The following is a 23236-nucleotide window of genomic DNA, read 5'->3' on the forward strand; positions in this document are numbered from 1 at the left end:
TTTGGATAGAAATATATCAAAATGAAGAAATATGTATTCCACACTTGTGTGAAGGTCTCATCCTTGATGAACACTACAGAGGAATCATCGGGTAAGTAACCCGCAAGTCCTTTGCGCGGTCATTCATTTGCTTAGCATAACAACCTGCCCCACAGGAGTACTGTATTTAAAGGCGCAAGCATCCACTTTCTGTATGCCCAAATAAATGTCCTCTCAAATCGACTGGATATATTTTGGTGTTTACATGTGTATGTGGTGATGAATATAAGCTTGTAAATATTCCAATGGATCACTTGTACATTTTGCAGTATTCGGAACATAATTTAATAGAGCATGTCTTTAAAAATATAAACGCCCTTCGCGTTTGTGGGTTTAATTTGCATGAGAGAAGGCTATCGTGAAGGTCACACTGCTTGAATTGCATTCACTAAAATCAAACTTACATTTTTGAAACAGTTAATACAATTCATGCAGTAGGCATACTACTACCGTTTCAGAGGGTTCACTAATCTGTTCAACACAAGCTTTTCCGTCTTCACATTTCCTTTCTTTACGGCTTTCAAAAGTAGGTCATGAGAATTGTAAGGATTTGATCATGTGATCTCACCTATAACATCATAAGCTGTTGCTGTGCGTGACTACCATCAAAAAACAATTTCAGGTTACATCCTAATGTTAAGGGATGTAATGGGGATGATGAGTAAAGAATATATCTCATGAACTATATCTGACTGCAATGCACCCCCACCCAACATTGATTTTTGATTTGCTGTTGGCCTATTTGACAAACCTTGCGCACTGGGCCGGTTTCCCAAAAGCATATTAAGAATAAATTGATTGTTAGAACTGTAGGATCATATGGTTCTAAGGATGAACTTAGCCTTAGAATGCTTTTGGGAAACCAGGCCCAGAGCAGTGTTTTTTTTTTAATAATAGACTAAAGCACACAAATAAGGTGAAATAAGGTGCATATCCAGTAAGTTATGTGGAATTATTTCATAACGACATAGGAGACCTAGAAATTAAATCACACTTTCAATTGAATATCACCTGAAAAGTATCAAGGCCTACCTGAAACACATGTAACACAGAGCAAAGTGTGTTCTGAGGATGCAAAGCCCAAACATGCTCCTCCCCACAATTCCCAACCAACTCGGCTCCAGTATGCATCCTCTATTCATTTGAATGTGTTGACATTTGGAGAAATTGCTTGAGCCTTGCTGAAATATTCAGAAAGTATGAAAGCCAACAGTCCAATATTCTAGGACACTGCTGCGTGTAGGGGTACCCATTTTGGACTAAGATAAATACATGGAAAGGGTGCAGTGACCATTTCAGAACCAAGCCTGTATGAAAGCATTTCCCAAACTCAGTCCTGGGGACCCCAAGGGGTGCACATTTAGTTTTTTTGCCATAAAACTACACAGCTGATTAAAATGATTAAAGCATGATTATTAGTTGATTATTTGAATCAGCTGTGTAGTGTGCTATGAGGAAAAAACAAAAGGTGCACCCCTTTGGTTATGAGGATGCTGCATGATCTTACAGGAATTCCAAAACTCCAGGCAGCTCTGAGGACACACATGCTTCACTTTATAAATTGATAAATCAAGAGATACAATACAGTATGGATCCATATATAATCGTTTCATTCATATACCAACACAGACACTCAAAAGTACTATAGGGAGATGCAAAATGCAAAACATCAACTCTAAAAAGGAAATTACAAAATGTAAGTTTAAACATTGCACATTTCTTCCACATAAATTTATATTTCATTTTATAATTTTTTATTATTTGTGATAGCATTTTTTTTATTTTTAAGAAAAACCAACACAGCAAACGTCGGGGGTCACAGACACTCCAGGTTCGGCTTTTCCCGCGCCGCTCTTACAACAGACGCGATGTTCACCATAACATCTACTAACAGAACGCACTGCCAAAGAAAGCAAGGCTTTACACAGCCACTCACACACCTACAGGAAAACGCTGCTCTGCACTGATGCTCCACAGCAGACTGCTTGGAAAACAAAATCCTGAAGAGAAAATATGTATGCATGCAGACTTGTATGTATAAATAGACAACTGTGTGTGCGCATGTAGGTACACATGTACGCATTTAGGAATGCATGTACTTTGTTAATATACGTGTATACATATACACATTTAGAGCAGGGGTTCTCAATCCTGGTCCTGGTGATCCAAAGGAGTGTACAGTTCTGTTTTTGCCATAACACTGCACACCTGACTCAAATGACCAACTCATCATCAGGCTTCGATAATTAGAGTCAGGTGTGTAGTTCAAAAAGAAAACATGTGCACCCCTTTGGGTCCCCAGGACCAGGATTGAGAACCAGTGATTTAGAGAATGTCTGAATGTCTGCAACACGTGTTTGAATGTAAAAAAAAAAAAAAAAAAAAAAAGTGCTGTGTATGTATAAGACTATGCATATGTAGTTAGTGGAATGATTCCTTTGCAACCAGATTGTTTTTCTATTGTTTTTCTGCTGTCCCAATCTTTTCATTAAGGCAAACAGCTGAGATCCCTTTCCAGAGTAAAGGTGATCAAATTCTGGGGTTTGTGGTTATTGAACACAGGTAAACAACATTTTGGCATTAAAATAGATAAGATGCAGATATTGAGCCAAAGTTTCTATACACAGTCATAGCAGATCTAGGGCACAGAGAGATAGCGAGGGGAGGGGGGAGGCAGATGGCAGGACAAACTAAAAGTAAAATCTTAAAATGGTGTCCAAGTAGGTTTTTTAGCAATACTGTTGCAGTTTCAAGCTCTATTCATAAAGTCTAGATTTTTCCAGGAAATTCAAAGACTTCTAGCTCGGTCAACATACACCAAAGAAAGAAAGGATTACTATATATATATACAGAATGTGAGTGATAAATACAGAATTAAAACAGCCCTGTTTTTTCTCCTTTTAGCTTCTTCACTTCAGACATGGCCGCTGCTCGACACAACTCTACGTTTCTTTTTCTCTTTTATTTCAAACTTCTGCGTTAACCACACGTTCCCAAAGCTTTCTTTCTCCCACATGAAACCAATTCAAATACTAATTGATGACCAAGCTTGTAGTGTTCGATACAATTCAGCTTTAAGTCAAAACGTCAAAAAGAAAGACATGATCCACAACTGGCTCACAGATGTACAGATAGATATGAGTCCCTATCCTAAAGCATCCTGCCTGTTTGATGTACAGATAGATATGAGACCCTATCCTAAAGTATCCTGCCTGTTTGATGTACAGATAGATATGAGACCCTATCCTAAAGCATCCTGCCTGTTTGATGTACAGATAGATATGAGACCCTATCCTAAAGTATCCTGCCACAATAGTAACTGTAAACCCTACCATTCTACAACCCAGACAGGCTCCAATGCAGGACAAGCATTTTTGCCCCAGGACTGGGGGTACTTTAACGTGTTTTGCTTGGTATATTTTGACTGACAGCCATGGAGTATACAATTAGACTCTCCTGTGGCAAGGCTGTGTAGAGAGAGGGGTTAAGAAAATGTTAGTGAGCCCGACCAGTCCAGAAGAAACGCAAGGGGCAGGATGGGTGGTTGGGGGAGGGGGTATGAGACAGAGGGCAGGGTGTTCAGCAGCATCCCCCTCCAGCCTGTTGGCCCCCCTGGCTACCGGAGAGTGTGGAGTTGGTGGCAGCGTGCTGGGGCCCAATCTTAATGCCGTTAGCCTGCCGAGACAAAACCAGAACATGCAAACTGTTAGTCAGGAAAATGGAACGTGATGATGGTCAGGTGTGGTTTGACGATTTAGAGTTTGAGTGTTTGTGTTTTTCTGGGGTGGATGAAATGGATATAACAAGAAATATCAATGGTGACAAATTCTCTTTGGCTCACAGTCACATGCACACTCTTTTGTAAGCATCTCTCCCACACACACCAGCAAGTGGCACTTTCATCCATTGCCCCACTTTCATCTCTCCAGTCCTTTATTGGCTGAAGAGGACACAGAGTGGCTAAAAGGCATCACTCCTATGTGAGCCTGTGCTGCTGTGGCTTTAAGCAGTAGTAGCTATTAAGTCAACTCAATCGTTCTAAATCACATTTATAGTGTTCAGGGAAGAGGAGGAGGAGGGGGGGGGTTCTCACGACTCCTGCCAGCAAGCGACGGGAATTCTGACCAGGGCTTCCCCCCTCGTCAGTCAGCTGATGTGGTTTGGACCGTGTCCCTGGCCTCACTTTCCCCCACCCCCGCTCCCCCTTATTTTACCCTTTACTACCTCTCAAAGAAAGCATACCCAACGGCTGCTCAGGGACTCGCCTCCTTCACGCTGGCTGTAACCTTGTGGGATGTGAGGAATTTATGCACTGGCCAGCAGCCAGGGCTAGCGGAGAGAGGGAGGGGAGAAGGGAAAAACAGTGGAAGTTTTGCTCAACTCTGCAGACTGGAACCTGCTCTGCTTCTTCTTGCCTTTCTTTAGAGGAGAGAGATGGGGTGTGGGCCACTACAAATAAGCTGATGTGGAGGGGCTGCCGCGAAAATATGAATATGGGTGCAATGTCTCCTAGGAGCATGTGACTTCGTAACAGAGTAAGCTAACACAATGACTTTCTGGCCTTCAAATGGGCCTTTTTCCCCCCAATAGGAACCTTGCTCTGTCAAGGTTTTATACTCTTTACTCTGTTTATGACGTGGGCTTAGGGCACTACGAAGGGAGCAAGGGCATTTGACCACTTGGCCATATCTCAGTTGATGACTTAAATCTAAGAAGTCAAGCCATGTCAAGAAGATGGTCTTTGTCAAAGCTGCGGTGTACAAAATGGACACCAAATGTGTCTCTCCCATGTCAAATGACCTCATTGTTGATGTCGAAGACACCCTCCTGGATCTTCTCGTAGATCTCCTTCGCTGTGTTGATGAATGCCTGAAAAGAGAGAGTGCCTAGTTAGTATAGGATCAGAGCTGAAATCCACAGCATCTAGATGTGACCGTTGTAATAACTGATAAACTCCCCTGCAACATATCAAGCCTTGGACCAGTCAAACCATATACGTGGTTCTCGTTAACTGAATAAGTTCTAAAAGAGTGTGATTTACAGGAGTTTAGCCTCTGACTTGTTGCCACAGATAATACATCTTCGTCACTCCGCTGTACAAACAAGCAGACGTATACAGAGTCTTAGTTTTAGCCTGAATGTACAGCATGGTAGGCCTTATATAATCATTAAGTACACCTCAAAAGCGAGACTAGTCCAGGGTGCCCATCTATAGTAAATACTGCCTGTAATTCAGCTTTTTACCACAGAGGGAGGCCTACTTTAGAATCTGAAAGCAAATGTGCACCTCAGTTTAGCTCAGGAGGCTCTGGCCTGATCTGGTCCCCTCTAACCTCCCTGCCTCTTCACACATGAAATTGTTTAACAGCAACAGATGGGTTTCCCTCAGCCTGAGGCAGAGCTCCCCCACCTGACCATGGAGGCCCAGGGCATAACCCAGGGACCCAGCATTATCCTCAACACATTACTCTCCATATAGTGCATACGATAGTAGCATGGGAGCCTGATTGGCATTTGGCTGTCACTTAGGACAGGAGAGCAGAGGGGAGGCTATGTAGGCGATGTACACGTCACTGAGGGAGAGGAGAGGTATCGGAAGGATTCAGAAGACACTAATGAGACAAATTAATCATATCAGGGGTTTCTGCTGGGGGGAGGGGTTATATAAACCAGTCTCCCCCTGCCTTAAATCCTCAGAGAGCCTGGCCTCCCAGCACACTGAAGAACAGATGTGTATGTGTGCGTTGGAGTGTTTGAGAGGTGGGTATATTAATAGGCAAACGTGTCAGTTCAAAACAAACAAATGCACACACACAATTTAGTGTAAGCAGGAGGTACCTCTTCTACATTGGATGCGGTCTTGGCGGAGGTCTCCATGAAGATAAGGCCGTGCTCTCTGGCGAAGGCCTCTCCCTCCTCCTTCTTCACCTCTCTCCTGGACTCCAGGTCACTTTGGGGAAAACGCCACACACATTCAGTATTTCACACACATTACCATAGACCTGTTATGCTAGCATGGTCTTGTGTCTCTCTGTTTTATTGCAAATGTTAATTCATTCTGTTACGTTTTCCAGTTAGGAGATATGTCATTAACTAGAGGAGACATGAGCACACAGAGAGCAGGGCTGTGACCTGGGTGGGTGTATCTCAATTGTCAAAAATGGCTTCCTCACTTTTTCCTTTCCTTCATTTGAAAGCAAAGAACACAAAGCATCCACCATTTAGACTTGACATAACCCATGCTTTAAGATAAGACAAAAGAAGAAAGGTTGCCATTTCAGACCTTTGAGGCATAGCCTGTTTAGTTGCCATGACAACCATGACTAGGTTGTTTGGTAACCATGAGTGACAGGGAGATGAATCTGACCTCTTGTTCCCAATGAGCATGATGACCATGTTGGAGTTGGAATGTTGGCGAGCGTCCTCTAACCAGGTTGTCAAGTGGTTGAAGGTGTCCCTTCTAAAACAAAAACAGTTGAGCAACACTTAACATAAGAACAATAAATGTTCCTTTCCTAGTAAACTAATGCATAAACATGTCCTTCATTAGGTGAATGTAGGTCCCTTTTGTAACTACAGTTGACCCACATGAGCAAAATAAGGGCATTGGAGCGGGAGATTAAATTTCATCCAAAATGTACTATACAAACAAATCTCAGTGGCTCCAACTATTGTTAAACTGAATGAACTTGATAAGAAAACAACATTTCCTTTCCTCTTAAAACAATATAATATATAAAATTTATTTTTTTACATTTGTCAAGAGCAATAGTCATGTCCTAAATCCTAGGGTAGACTTAGTGGCCAAAGTGTTTACATAGATAAGACCTGGGGAGAAAATGGCCACCAGACTGACCTTGTGATGTCATACACGAGCAGGGCGCCAGCTGCCCCTCTGTAGTAAGACCGGGTGATGGAGCGGAAGGACTCTTGGCCGGCCTGACACACACACACACACACACACACACACACACACACAATTAGTGCCAAAGACAGACATAGTACACACACACACAGACGCTCTGTTAAAGCAAAGACAAAGTTCAGCACAGAAGCATAGTAACCCATAGAAAGGGTACAAACAAGAGCCAGCAGTATTTCAAAGTAGTAGTTGTAAGCTGAACAAAGCAACTACTCTTAAAGGAGTCTTACTTCAAGTGCTCAAGGGTGTGTTGGACAAAATACCAACACAGATGTACTGTGTTACTAGGGTCAGGGGTTCTTCTGAGCCCATGTCCTGAAAAACTCCTGGCCCGAGCCATGTATTACTCATGTATGTCCTGCCTAGCGCCTACTACACTCCTCCAGTCCAGGCTTTCCAGCAGCTTTCTCCTAATCCATATACATTCCCAACACCATAGATATTCCCAACCAGAGAGCCAAGCCTCCTGATTTTGCCTGTGCAGAGACAGAGCACAGGAAAAAACCCTGTCACTGTGTACAAAAGGCTCCTCTCTTTCTCTGCATCCCATACCTGACTGACTGACTCCTCATAAACAAGGGGCTCATTGTGTTCCACTATAGCCCACAATACCACATTCTACCTCTCTCCCCACACTCAGTGTTGGGTTAAAACAGCAGGCAGGCAGATAAGACCTGTCGATAGATGCCATTGTCAGCAGCTTATAAAATGGCTTCCCTGTTCCCTGGCTAGCAGCCGTTGTACCTTGGCCTACTCTATGCTGTTCTACATCAATTCCAGCCTGGCAGCAGGTGAGTGAGAACCAGGCAGCCCAGCACATTTGAATTCAATAAGGCCCAGTCAGTGAGTCAGTGGCAACAGTCCCCCCGAGGCAGCTGCTAACGTTGGAGCTAATGGAGGCCATTGTGAATAAATGATGAATGACACCGTTATGCCTGCCATCTGCTGGATCTCAAAGGTTACAGGAAGACCAGAAATGCAGATTTTGGCTATTACATCACTCCCAGGCCAGGCAGTACCTCCCTACTCCTCCTCCTGTGCTCACACACATGCCGGAACACACACTGATACAGCTACACTGACGGTACCCACGCCCTGTGTTTGATTTGAACTCTGTCTTGACGGGGTGAACATGTAGTGGTCTGGGGATGTAAGCTAAGCCACAGACAATTCTAAGAGAGGGTATATTCATAGTGGTGTTTTGAAAATATAAAAGTGAAATTGTCATTTCTCAAAATGGCAGCTAGATTACCAAAGTGCCCAATCAAAGGTTGCCATTCTTATCCCCCTTTGCATCCATTTCTGCTGAATTCCAGCCTTACCTTTTCATCAACCAAAATGCACCTGTGTTGCCATGTGGCCTAGTAAGCACACAGCAGCTGGCTTGGTCTGAAGGCCAAAAGGCCTATAGGGCCTCGACTTGCACCATCCATCAGAATTACTGCTGAGAGACTCAATTCTTATTTATAGAACTGTGTCTCCCCCTACAGGCCAATAGAAATACTACACTAACACCAAGATCACCGTATCCTGTAGTGTTCATATTACCTCAGCACAGTCAGTAAGGCACTTTAAAATCCGGGTTAAGTAGAAAATGGACGGAATCATGGAATCCAAACTTTTAAATGGAATTCAACAATATATTCAACTTGAAATTAATACATTTTCCCAAGTTAATCATATGACATGAACAAATGGCAGTGTATTTTCCTGCAACGGCACAGGAATGCCTCTGTGTGTGTGGTGTGCGTGTATGCCTACACTTTATGTAACCGTCAGTCAAGATGGTAATGATTAGCTTCTTCTGGTAGATATGGAAAGGCTTCCCCAAAAAGATCCTCAATTTAACTTTTATTTCACCAGGTAGGCAAGTTGAGAACAAGTTCTCATTTACAATTGCGACCTGGCCAAGATAAAGCAAAGCAGTTCGACACATACTCCATGTGTAACTCTGTGTCGTTGTAAAACAAACATACAGTCAATAATACAGTATAAACAAGTCTATATACGATGTGAGCAAATGAGGTGAGAAGGGAGGTAAAGGCAAAAAAAGGCCATGGTGGCAAAGTAAATACAATATAGCAAGTAAAACACTGGAATGGTAGATTTGCAATGGAAGAATGTGCAAAGTAGAAATAAAAATAATGGGGTGCAAAGGAGCAAAATTAATTAATTAATTAAAGGCTTGGGCGAGTTGCTGTGGGGGGTGCAGTGCTGTTGACCGGGGTAGTAGTAGCCAGGTGGAAAGCATGGCCAGCCGTAGAAAAATGCTTATTGAAATTCTCAATTATGGTGGATTTATCAGTGGTGACAGTGTTTCCTATCTTCAGTGCAGTGGGCAGCTGGGAGGAGGTGTTCTTATTCTCCACGGACTTTACAGTGTCCCAGAACTTTTTTTAGTTAGTGTTGCAGGAAGTAAATTTCTGCTTGAAAAAGCTAGCCTTGGCTTTTCTAACTGCCTGTGTATAATGGTTTCTAGCTTCCCTGAACAGCTGCATATCACGGGGGCTGTTCGATGCTAATGCAGAACGCCATAGGATGTTTTTGTGTTGGTTAAGGGCAGTCAGGTCTGGGGAGAACCAAGGGCTATATCTGTTCCTGGTTCTAAATTTCTTGAATGGGGCACGTTTATTTAAGATGGTTAGGAAGGCATTTAAAAAAAATATCCAGGCCATCCTCTACTGATGGGATAAGATCAATATCCTTCCAGGATACCCCGACCAGGTCGATTAGAAAGGCCTGCTCGCTGAAGTGTTTTAGGGAGCATTTTACAGTGATGAGTGGAGGTCGTTTGACCGCTGACCCATTACGGATGCGGGCAATGAGGCAGTGATCGCTGACATCTTGGTTGAAGACAGCAGAGGTGTATTTAGAGGGCAAGTTGGTTAGGATGATATCTATGAGGGTGCCCGTGTTTAAGGCTTTGGGGAGGTACCTGGTAGGTTCATTGATAATGTGTGTGAGATTGAGGGCATCAAGTTTAGATTGTAGGATGGCTGGGGTGTTAAGCATGTTCCAGTTTAGGTCGCCTAGCAGCACGAGCTCTGAAGATAGATGGCGGGCAATCAGTTCACATATGGTGTCCAGAGCACAGCTGGGGGCAGAGGGTGGTCTATAGCAGGCGGCAACGGTGAGAGACTTGTTTTTAGAGAGGTGGATTTTTAAAAGTAGTTCAAATTGTTTGGGTACAGACCTGGATAGTAGGACAGAACTCTGCAGGCTATCTTTGCAGAAGATTGCAACACCGCCCCCTTTGGCAGTTCTATCTTGTCTGAAAATGTTGTAGTTTGGAATTAAAATTTCAGAATTTTTGGTGGTCTTCCTAAGCCAGGATTCAGACACAGCTAGAACACCCGGGTTGGCAGAGTGTGCTAAAGCAGTGAATAGAACAAACTTAGGGAGGAGGCTTCTAATGTTATCATGCATGAAACCAAGGCTATTACGGTTACAGAAGTCGTAAAAAGAGAGCGCCTGGGGAATAGGAGTGGAGCTAGGCACTGCAGGGCCTGGATTCACCTCTACATCGCCAGAGGAACAGAGGAGGAGTAGAATAAGGGTGCGGCTAAAAGCAATAAGAATTGGTCGTCTAGAACGTCTAGAACAGAGAGTAAAAGGTTTCCGGGGGCGATAAAATAGCATCAAGGTATAATATACAGACAAAGGTATGGTAGGATGTGAATACAGTGGAGGTAAACCTAAGTATTGAGTGATGGAGAGATATAGTCTCTAGAAACATCATTGAAACCAAGAGATGTCATTGCATGTGTGGGTGGTGGAACTAATAGGTTGGATAAGGTATAGTGAGCAGGACGAGAGGCTCTACAGTGAAATAAGCCAATAAACACTAACCAGAACAGCATGGACAAGGAGAGGCATGCTTAGTCGAGTGATCAAAAGGGTCCGGTGAGTGGAGAGGTTGGTTGGGGGTCACGGCGATTTAGACAGCTAGCCAGGCCATCGGTAGCAAGCTGGCATAGGATGGAGGTCTGTTATTAGCCACCTCTTGCGTTCCGTCAGTAGATTAGTGGGGTTCCGTGTGGTAGAGGGGATTAATCCAAATCACACAACAACAAAAATAAAAACAATAGATATAGTTATAGAGGCCCAAGAAGAAAAAATAATAATAATAAATAATAATAAATAAATCGTCCGATTGTCTATTCAGATAGCAGCCGATAAGACAGCTAACTGTTAGCAGGCCGCAGATGGGTGTTCAGGTAACGTCGCGACAGAGGAGCCAGCCGGATAACTCCTTCGGGTAGATAACGTCGGCAGTCCAGTTGTGAAGGCCCGGTGGGGCTCTGCGTAGGCAGTAAAAGGGGTCCGGATAGGTGACTGCAGCCCAGGAGTGATTGATGGAACTCTTCAGCTGGTTAGCTCCGGAATAATTGATGTTTGCTCCGGAATCGACGAAAGCCGATAGTCACACGGATAGCAGTAAGCTAGCTGTGAGATCCAGGTATGAATGTCCAGAGTTAGCGGTTGAAATCCAGGGACATGGAGAGAAAAATTGGTCCAGTATGTTCCGTTCCGAGTCGTACAAAACTGGCGATAGATGTTCGAGCTAAAGGATAGCTGATGACCACAAACCGTGGTTAGCTGAATACTAACGATTTGCCAGTAAAGAAGCTAACTAGCTTCTGAACTAGCTTCTGATTAGCTTCTGGCTAGATCCTGGCTAGTTTCTTCTAAAAAAAAATGTACTACAAAAAGTAGCCTATGGCAGATCGATATGATGATAGTTTATCAATCCAGTGCCAATTTGTTTTGCACACCCCCCAAAAAAAAATTTTTTTTTTCCTAAACCTCAAAAGTCTCATGATGTGGTTTAAGCAGTGTTGTGTACTTAAAGAACTACAAATTGGATGTTCTATATATTTTAAGTATGATTTAGAGAGAAAAATAGATAAATGAAAAGAAACCTAGAAAAACAAAATGGTGGGAAAAAAATACAAAATTTGGGTAAATTCTAGAAGAAAAATAAAATAAAAAATAAAATCAGGCCAAAAAATGTAAACAGCTTTTAATGGGCCCTAGCAAAGCACAGGGAATCCCACATAATTAACAGTAGGGCACACTGAGAAACCCTAATTAACACATCTTTACTCCTCATTAGGGATGTTAAATGGTTAACGGCTAATTGGCTAGGCACCGAAAACACATTTGACTGGTCATGCTTATCAGTCTATAGGTTAATTTGTATAATTTAGTGTAATTAAAAATTCTGGTGTGTGTTAGTCGTCATGCACCTTATTTATCACATGCGCACAGCATACAGAGCCTAGTTTGATGAGCGGAATAGCCTATCAAATCAAACTCCAATTTATTTGTCACATGCTTCATAAACAAGAGGTGCAGACTAGCAGTGAAATTTTTACATATGGAGCCTTCTCAACAACGCAGAGAAAAGACAATAGAAAAGTAACACGTAATAATAAAAGTAAACAATAAGTAACGATAACATGTCTTTATACACGGGGTACCATTCCTGAGTTGATGTGCAGAGGTACGAGATAATTGAGGTAGGTAAGTACATATAGCTAGGAATAAAGTGACTAGAAAACAGGACAGAAACAGTAGCAGCAGCAGCATATGTGATGAGTCCAAAAGAAGTTAGTGCAAAAAGGGTCAATGCAGATAGTTAAATAGTTAACCAATAGCCACCCGGACTAACTATTTAACAGCCTTATGACTTGGGGGTAGAAGCTGTTCATGGTCCTGTTGGTTCCAGACTTGGTGTATTGGTATCGCTTGCCGTGCGGTAGCAGAGATAATATTCTATGACTTGGGTGTCTGGAGTCTGACAATTAAGGCCTTTGTCTATACCAGGCTGTGTCAGAGGTCCTGGAAGGAAGGGAGCTCGGCCCCAATGGGCCGTACTCACTACCCTCTGCAGCGCCTTATGGTCAGATGGCAGTAATTGCCATACCAAGCAGTCATGGAGCCAGTCAAGATACTCTCAAATGGTGCAGCTGTAGAACTGAGTATCTGAGGGTCCATACCAAATCGTTTCAGCTCCTGAGGGGGGAAGATAAATTATTCTATCCTTTTCATGACTGTGTTGGTGTGTGTGGACATTGAGAGATACTAAGTGATGTGGACACAGAGGAACTTGAAGATCTCGACCAGCTCCACTACAGCCCTGTCAATGTGAATGGGGGTGTGCTCGGCCCTCCTTTTTCTGTAGTCCACGATCAGCTCCTTGCTGACATTGAGGGAGAGGCTGTTATCTCATCGTCGTCGGTGATCAGGCCTACCACCGTTGTGTCATCAGAAAACTTAACGGTGTTGGAGTCGTGCTTGGCAACGCAGTTGTGGTTGAACAGGGAGTACAGGAGGGTACTAAGCACGCACCCCCAAGGGGCCCATGTTGAGGGCCAGCGTGGCGGCTGTGTTGTTGCCTACCCACACCACCTGGGGACGGTCTGTCAGGAAGTCCAGGATCCAGTTGCAGAGGGATGTTTTCAGACCCAGGGTCCTTAGCTTAGCGATGAGCTTGGAGGACACTATGGTGTTGAACACTGCGCTGTATCACCCATCAGACAGCACGAGAGCAGCTGCTCAAAGAGCTGGTACTGGACTGAAATGTGCTTTTGTAAGCCCAGGCATTAAGCAACATATAACATTTATAAAATGCAATCGCATGTTAAACTGTTTTGACGGCCACGATTAAAAATAGCTACCATCTCAATCTAAACTGGTAATTAAAGCGCGCCACCCATTTGTTATTCGAGTGGATAGGCTATAGTCAACTGTATGCAGGCTATCAGCGCATCACCACCACTTTGCAACGTGAGCTTGAGGCAGTGATTGTTTGAAACCTGAACGTTTTACTTTACCTCATATTATGAGTCATGTCTTACCTTGCTTCAAAGTAGCCTCGACGAAATCCAGCCATAGAAAAGTGGAGGCAGATATTTTAGAAAAAAAGACTTCATGACATCAAATCAGCATTTCTCTGTGGTTCTATTGGTTTTACATCAACTTTTGTTGTCCAGAAACCAAAGTCACAATCCTAGTCATATTAACAACCCATCCTAGTGCTTATTAGATTCCCCCTTCTACTACAGATATTTTCATTATGGCACCGCTCTCATTATGTGTACTGTTTAAAACAGTGTTTTCCTGTAAAATGCATTTTGGTAAATGTTTGAAAAATACATTTTTTTTGCTGCTTCATTACAAGAGTTGAATGTTCAATAATAGACTATAGCCTTTTGACTGCATGACGATGGGCTTTCTATTGTTGTATGTCTCCATTAACTGCTTCATGAAAAATGTCCGGTCCTTGTATGCATGCACAGTACTGTATTTTCTGCTGGTCACATCATTTTACTGTTTGGAAAGAATGTAACTGTTTGTTGACTGGTTAATGAGGGTCAGTTAGTATGCAACAAAAAAACATTTAAAAATAGAAAACTCACAATGACAAAGCTGAGGTTATTTGAGAAGAGGGTGAAACATGTGAACAGCGAACTGACACAAATGCTGTTGTGTAGGGCTCTGTCATTGTTCTCTTTACAAAGCAAGCAACATGTCCATGGTGACACAAAATGGTGATACACATGCTGAACAAAACGTCAACAGCATGTACTGTATGTTGAAAATAAAACATATTTTCCCCAGGTGTACAAGATTCCAATGACGCCAAGATTTAAAAATCTCCTTATCACTGATAAGATACCGATGTACCAAAGAGTATTCCGAGAATATCATGATTACAGTCAACCCCTGATAAGTGCACTTGAGATAGGCCAAGTATAAACGGTTTAATTGGCAGAATGAACTTGTATCACTTCAACAGTACACTGACTACATTCTTTATGATTGAACTGCATGCAGTAGTGGACAACTTAACTGATGAGAACTGTCCCACACTGCTGTATCAGGAGTCAACTGTATCGTGTGTTCAGGTAAAGAATCATATCTGTTCAATGTGAAACAGGGCAGGTATCTTACCGTGTCCCAGATCTGCAGCTTGATCTGTTTACCATCTATGGTGATCATCCGCGCCCCAAACTCCACACCTGGGAAAGACAACCATCAGGTTACACAGTCAGTCTACAACTCACTTGCATGAAAACACTAATACCAAGATTCAATGGAAATCATGAATGGTTGGTACTATAAGGGATCCTTGGGATGTCCCTAAACATTTTTTTAAATGTCAACTTCATTGACTCTGGTCAGAGTGTAGCCTGGTCAGGTCATGTGGTATGGTAAAAACCTTGGCGCTAATCATGAGGTGTAATCCTAAACTCCAAACTAACTTTAACCACGAGCCCTATTAACCATAACCCACTAACCCTAACCACCAAGACCATGGTTACCCTAGCACTAGATTGATGATTAGGTGGTTATTTGAATCAGTTATTTGAATCACACGTTTGGGAAACACTGTTCTAGAACCTCTCCCCTGCCTCCACCACAGAAACACCCTAAAAGCCTATGGTGACTAATGGTTGACACAGTGTAGTAGAGGAGGCAGACAGGCACTGGCCAAACATTAAATGATTAATAAAATAGTGGAAAAAAAACTGAATTCAATTGTTGCCAGTAACACAGTGCAGTCACTAACTTTCTTGATAACACAAATCAGCTCTGCTAGGGCGAGTAAAATGTTAAGAGTGAGGTGTTCTGTTATGTGTCTGGAAGAAGCTAGCAAGCTAAAATAAAATCCATCTCCCTCATCGTCAGAGGTTAGACCAGAGGAGTGATGAAAATCCTTAAGAAATTAATTAAGACAAGGGCAGGGCGTGACATTAACGCTTGTCCGGGGCAACTAAAGAAAAGTTGTCCGATATGGAGATCACAACATGGAAACAATTAGGCTGCGCCAATCAGAATTGGAACAAAGCCTTTTCACCCAGCAGCTCTCCAAATGGAGGGTTGACGGATCACGTGTTTTATACAGTAGCATATCAGTGCAGTATTTCACTTTGTGGGGGGGGTAAGAGCCTTGCTCAAGGCCACAACGGCAGGAGATATAATGTATGGGATCAGAGACCAGCAGCCTTATATTGTCAATACCAGTGAAAATAATGAATGATATTTTGTGAAGTGGGTCCTTGCATCACCCCATTATTTTTATTTCTACTTTGCACATTCTTCAACTGCAAATCTCACATTCCAGTGTTTTACTTGCTATTTTGTATTTACTTTGCCACCATGGCCTTTTTTTGCCTTTACCTCCCTTATCGCACCTCATTTGCTCACATCGTATATAGACTTGTTTCTACTGTATTATTGACTGTATGTTTGTTTTACTCCATGTGTAACTGTTGTTGTATGTGTCGAACTGCTTTGCTTTATCTTGGCCAGGTCGCAATTGTAAATGAGAACTTGTTCTCAACTTGCCTACCTGGTTAAATAAAGGTGAAATAAAATTAAAATAAATCATACAACTCAATTTGTCACCTTTTTGGCCCATGGTGTTATACCTTTTTTGGGGGAGGAGGGGCAAGTGACCTGAGCTTTCAGACAAATGGCTAATAAGGTTCATGCCAAGCCCTGGACGTGGAGATCTGAGCACAGATGATTTAATTGAGGTCCCTCCAGTGCAGCTAGGCAGTGCAGAGGCAGGATACATTTCAATCAAAGTCGTTGTTAAACGTTATAATGAATATAGAGGAGCCTTACCGATAGTGAGGTCGTGCACCGGCTGAAACCGCTTGTCTGTGAACTGTAATAATAGGCATGACTTCCCCACACCTGTAAAACAAACATGCACAGTTAAACAGAGGCACACACATGAACAAATAGGCACTCTATCTGCATAACTAACATCATTTAGCCAGTCACACACACATTGGAAAACCAACAACACATCTGGTCGCACACACACATTAAAGAAGTTGAATCCCATTCTTTGATATGATGTGTCAGAGAACAAAAAATTACATAAGGAGGGTAATTTAATGAGATAAAAATGTCAGACTGTATCAGGCCCTACAGCCCTGACTACACCCACACACACACAATGGTAAAGAAGCTCATAGTCAGTCCTGCTGAAGCCAAGAGGCTTGTCAAACAAGTAGAATTCTGGTTGTCATTTTTTTCTGGAGTAGGGAGAGGCTGCATTAAAACACATTCAGGGTGAGATATCGTTTTATTCCCTCAATGGTCCAGGGTGGGATCAGTGGTTAAGATGAGCCATTTCCACCTCAAGCTTGTTTCTTTAGGAGGACCTGTGTTCGATGCACTGTCAACATGATGATGAAGCTCCTGATAGGGATGGACATTTTATCAAAAATGTCAACACACAAATGTCATGACTCATGAGGTTGTTTGGTGTGATGAAACAAAGATATTTCCAGTTAGCACGGACCATAATGAATGCAATAATTCGCCTTATGATGGGCTGCTAACTCCATTTATTACAAAGTACACCTAAATATAATGTGTGGCGTGCGCCTGTGTGAATCATTTAAAAAAGTAAACGGTGACAGTGAAACACACTGCCATATCGTGGAGGGGGGACCTGTGAAAACGTGTCCTGCACTGTATGGTTATAATGCAAACAGGTGAAACCTTTAGGACACCAGAGAAGGCTATCATTAGTGTTTCTATGGGTTACCACCACCGTTGCTAGGCAGGGGAGTCAGGGTAATAGAAGACATCATGAGAAGGATGTAACAAAACAAAGCTGTCACCCTTTTAACTGTGTACCTGCCAGACAATCAGTCTCTGGCACCGAATAGATAGTCCATCTGGTTCTTTCGTGGTCAGGTCATTATCTTAAAGCAACAGCAATTAGACAGGGGTGCCAAATCAAAGACTAGCCTAATTACCCCCCTCCCCCCCATCACTAATTGAAAAATTGCCTTTGATTGGGCAGGAAGAGGTGTACAACTGGATTTTGATTCAGGTGAAAACTACAGTTTATGGTATGGAGGCTAAGAAATAATGCATCCTTTTGGATAGGGGTTTCTCAACTATCACCTCATCAAGCCAAGTTCCCAACCACATAGCGTAGACTATATCTAACTGTTTGAACAGCTGGGATAGCCATAACTAAACAGCAAAGTAATGTAGAATGTGAGTGGGTAATGTGAAAACACTGAATGATCAACAGCTTGGGTTGCAGGGGGTCACATGATGGCCCCCAGTGAAGCCAGGGCGATGACAGGTCTGCAGTGTTGCAACTAGAGCTGTGACGATACCAGTATCGCTAAAAAATCCCATGGCAGAAATGAAAACAAAGCAGACCAAACTCGTTGGTCCTTTAAAAACCTACTGTATGTAAAATATTGTGTGCTATAGTTTAGAAAATAAATGTGACTCGATGACAACATGATGTTTGTTTCCACATTAGGGCTGTTTTTCTTGATGTGTAATCCCTTTGTGTTTTCTTTCCTAGCCACAATACTAAGGAGTATCGCGATACTGGTATCGTCCTGACCCTATTAATTATACAAATAAAACAAAGGGGAAACTCTGCTGGATGGAGCCTGGAGAAAAATGCACTGACAGATTTGTACTCCCAAATGCTGACCACTGTTTTGGGTTGGAAATGATGTCTCCAGTTTGATACAAGCATTATATGATATGTGGTCCTGGAAGCAAATAGTCTGGTTCAAGTAAAATTCTGCCCTTTCATCTCAGAGAAATGCAGGGGAGCATGCTGCTTAATCTGTTATTGGCCTTCCTGCAAACAGGGTACACTTCCCTTCACTGATACTTTCAAGCAGAATAAACCACAGTAAATTTGTACTTTTAAAAAGGCTGCATGTACCCTTTGAATGTACAAGCCTTATTGATCAATTAATAAACTAAAGTAATGGAAGTCTTAGCATCACAACATTCCCCCTGTGGTCTTGAGATGCCAACCATGTGTTTATTTCTCAGCATCAAACACTGTTAATCTGTAGTCAGAGATATAGGTAATCTCAGTATCCCTCGTTTTCCCTGCGTAATACGCATAGCAAGCGGTGCTGCTATTAGGCTATTTCAACAAGGATCCGGGTTGAGCAATAGATGTATAACAGATCTAATCAAATAAGATGCACATAAGTTGTACTGTTTTTGATAAACAAGTACATACGTCGCCTGCTTCTAATGCAACCTGCAATAAATTATCTGGACAAAAATGTAGGTTGGCTTTGGCAGCATCCACAATATTTGGGAAACCTACTCAGTCTGCCTCGTCTAGGTAAACAAACGACAGTGATGAACTGCTTAACCTCATTAACATAACACCCGTGTAAAAGTACATTTTAACAACACGAGCATAAAAACAGCTAAACTAGAATGCTGCCGTAGTAGGCAACCGTACAAAAAAGTAGGTAAAACGCCATTTCGAGGGAGGGCGCTTGGTGCTTGTGGCCTAGCAATACAACCGCGCAACAAAAAAAAAAAAACCTTGGCTTGACTCTGTCCAAGTGACTGACATAGCCAGTGCTGACGCCCATGTTGTAGAGAAGCTGTCAAACTAGCGGTTTTTTTATGTCGCTGTGAACAGCTACTTTGCCAACGTTAACGTTACCTTGCTAGCTAATAGGCTAAGTAGCAAAACTAGCTTAGCACCCCCACCCTCAGTGCACAACCGAAGGACAATAGGCAGTCGGCTTGTTGGATGTGTTGCTAAATTAACACGCTACTAGTTGACCACAACATTATGCGATGTAAGGTGGGAATTTTTTGGGAGGATTATTTCACGTTAATGACAAGCTATTAACGACGTTTGCAAGCGAGAAATCTGTCAGTCATCCCACCTCCCGCGTCTCCGCTTTTACCACGTCACATTGGACTCTCCAACACTGCGGAAATAAAATATATCTGCTTGCTAACTATCGTTAGCAATATTTGCTGCTATTGACTAGTGCTTACCTGTGTCTCCGATAATGATGTATTTGAAAAGGTATGCATATGCCATGGCCACTGGGTCCTGTGTCAACCTTCCTCTGCCGTTGTTTTGTGTAATTGAAACCGTATGAAAATGGTCTATGTAATCGTTAAATCTTCCCCTTTCTAGCCTCCTTTCGCTCTTCGACGGGAAGGAACAAATATCACCTCCAAGCTTCAGCTGAAAACGTCATTAGTTCCGCCCTCGCCACGCAAACTAAAAGCAATCATTCACCCCAGTTGCCACTGGTAGTCGGCTATTAATTTATATTGTGTCACTTAGACTCTTTAAAACAAATCTAAACCTGATTAACTAAACCATTTGCAAGACATGTAATTAATGTGCACATGATATAGCATAGCTGTTTAGACCTGCACAATCTGATGTAGGCCTGGTAGTCCTTGTTAAAAAAGGGTCCCCCTGAACGCATTCCAAGGAGCACCTGTAAATCCATTTGTTTTCATTCTTTGATAGTTGCTTGCAGATTATTTAACCCCTTATGACATGTCAATATTCATTTTATTGGGGGCAAAAACAGGTCAGTGAAAGACACTCAAAAGGGGTGCATGACATGTCCACCAGAACTGTTGGAGAGCAGAATGACAACGAGGTAAGTATTTTCTCTTTAACAGGAAATAGTTGATTACCAATGCAATGCATATTCTGCTGTGGTGTACATGACCATGAAGATGCACAAATCAGGCTACTATTCTGGAACCCACTCAGACCTGTGATACCAGAAGTGCCCCATTACTTCAATATTTTTTCTTAATTGATTTGCCATTTCTTTTAAAATGCTGAAAACTCCACTTATGTATATGGGAAAACCCATTATTGGCAAATCGCCTGTGGAACAAGAATAACAATTATTTACATCACAGCTACTTCAGCCATATGTTATATTACTGCAAAATAAAAGCTCTGCTATTGAAATGTATTCATTTAGGAAGGACTGTCCAGAGTTATACCTCAATAGGGTAGAGTGCATGGGGAACGTTTCTGCCTGCCAACCTGGGAGCAATCAAATGGCACATCCTGCCTGCCAACCTGGGAGCAATCAAATGGCACAGCCTGCCTGCCAACCTGGGAGCAATCAAATGGCACAGCTTGTCTGCCAACCTGGGAGCAATCAAATGGCACAGCCTGCCTGCCAACCTGGGAGCAATCAAATGGCACAGCTTGTCTGCCAACCTGGGAGCAATCAAATGGCACAGCCTGCCTGCCAACCTGGGAGCAATCAAATGGCACAGCCTGTCTGCCAACCTGGGAGCAATCAAATGGCACAGCCTGCCTGCCAACCTGGGAGCAATCAAATGGCACAGCTTGTCTGCCAACCTGGGAGCAATCAAATGGCACAGCTTGTCTGCCAACCTGGGAGCAATCAAATGGCACAGCCTGTCTGCCAACCTGGGAGCAATCAAATGGCACAGCCTGTCTGCCAACCTGGGAGCAATCAAATGGCACAGCCTGTCTGCCAACCTGGGAGCAATCAAATGGCACAGCCTGTCTGCCAACCTGGGAGCAATCAAATGGCACAGCCATTGGTGCCACGAGGGTGGTGTGTGGGCAAGGGAGCTGGCCAGGCCCCTGACTTTGAGGCATTGTGATGGTCCTATTAGGGTACATCATTGTAGGGTATCTGCTGCCCCATAGACCAGCTGTAAGTGTTAAATATGTTAGCAGGAGATCACCAGAGAAAGCAATGACTGGCTGGCACAGTATTGGAGCAATATTCAACTGCTTCACTCCTTCAGTCCTTTAGAAAGACTGCCAGAGTTCCCCAGATACCCATTCGTCCCCAACAGGGGAGGAAGTGGAACAAGTTTGTTCTGTAAAACACATCAACAGATTTTCAAAATTAGTTACATTCTCACATTGAAATTCAACAGTCATCAATTGATTTAAATTGATCTGATTATTTGGAGTGAATTACCTCAGCATTGGGCTCACTTTTGTCGACCAACTCCGTATGGCCTAATCCCAGACAATCTGAGGGAGCAATGGGAATCAAGCTACAGAGAAATAGATGAATCCACTGAAGTGTCTGTATAAAGAATATAGAGTGCCTTGCGAAAGTATTCGGCACCCTTGAACTTTGCGACCTTTTGCCACATTTCAGGCTTCAAACATAAAGATATAAAACTGTATTTTTTTGTGAAGAATCAACAACAAGTGGGACACAATCATGAAGTGGAACGACATTTATTGGATATTTCAAACTTTTTTAACAAATCAAAAACTGAAAAATTGGGCGTGCAAAATTATTCAGCCCCCTTAAGTTAATACTTTGTAGCGCCACCTTTTGCTGCGATTACAGCTGTAAGTTGCTTGGGGTATGTCGCTATCAGTTTTGCACATCGAGAGACTGACATTTTTTCCCATTCCTCCTTCCAAAACAGCTCAGTGAGGTTGGATGGAGAGCATTTGTAAACAGCAGTTTTCAGTTCTTTCCACAGATTCTCGATTGGATTCAGGTCTGGACTTTGACTTGGTCATTCTAACACCTGGATATGTTTATTTTTGAACCATTCCATTGTAGATTTTGCTTTATGTTTTGGATCATTGTCTTGTTGGAAGACAAATCTCCGTCCCAGTCTCAGGTCTTTTGCAGACTCCATCAGGTTTTCTTCCAGAATGGTCCTGTATTTGGCTCCATCCATCTTCCCATCAATTTTAACCATCTTCCCTGTCCCTGCTGAAGAAAAGCAGGCCCAAACCATGATGCTGCCACCACCATGGTTGACAGAGGGTATGGTGTGTTCAGGGTGATGAGCTGTGTTGCTTTTACGCCAAACATAACGTTTTGCATTGTTGCCAAAAAGTTCAATTTTGGTTTCATCTGACCAGAGCACCTTCTTCCACATGTTTGGTGTGTCTACCAGGTGGCTTGTGGCAAACTTTAAACGACACTTTTTATGGATATCTTTAAGAAATGGCTTTCTTCTTGCCACTCTTCCATAAAGGCCAGATTTGTGCATTATACGACTGATTGTTGTCCTATGGACAGAGTCTCCCACCTCAGCTGTAGATCTCTGCAGTTCATCCAGAGTGATCATGGGCCTCTTGGCTGCATCTCTGATCAGTCTTCTCCTTGTATGAGCTGAAGGTTTAGAGGGACGCCAGGTCTTGGTAGATTTGCAGTGGTCTGATACTCCTTCCATTTCAATATTATCGCTTGCACAGTGCTCCTTGGGATGTTTAAAGGTTGGGAAATCTTTTTGTATCCAAATCCGGCTTTAAACTTCTTCACAACAGTATCTCGGACCTGCCTGGTGTGTTCCTTGTTCTTCATGATGCTCTCTGCGCTTTTAACGGACCTCTGAGACTATCACAGTGCAGGTGCATTTATACGGAGACTTGATTACACATAGGTGGATTGTATTTATTTTCATTAGTCATTTAGGTCAACATTGGATCATTCAGAGATCCTC

The 23236-nt window shown here is 42.8% G+C and overlaps 1 protein-coding gene across 1 annotated transcript; it reads right to left on the reverse strand.

The window, feature by feature from the left end:
* Nucleotides 1-1572: 1572 nt before the first annotated feature.
* On the reverse strand, nt 1573-20000 carry LOC135558608 (ras-related protein Rab-2A). Its single transcript, XM_064992537.1, has 8 exons — nt 19790-20000; nt 16601-16672; nt 14921-14988; nt 6896-6978; nt 6407-6499; nt 5878-5989; nt 4840-4908; nt 1573-3714 (listed from the first exon to the last, which is right to left on the reverse strand). Exons 1-8 carry the CDS (start codon nt 19833-19835, stop codon nt 3619-3621), a joined length of 639 nt encoding a protein of 212 aa, XP_064848609.1. The 5' UTR covers nt 19836-20000; the 3' UTR covers nt 1573-3618.
* Nucleotides 20001-23236: the final 3236 nt, after the last annotated feature.

Source organism: Oncorhynchus masou, chromosome 17 (genome assembly GCF_036934945.1).
Source record: "Oncorhynchus masou masou isolate Uvic2021 chromosome 17, UVic_Omas_1.1, whole genome shotgun sequence".
Taxonomy (NCBI): domain Eukaryota; kingdom Metazoa; phylum Chordata; class Actinopteri; order Salmoniformes; family Salmonidae; genus Oncorhynchus; species Oncorhynchus masou.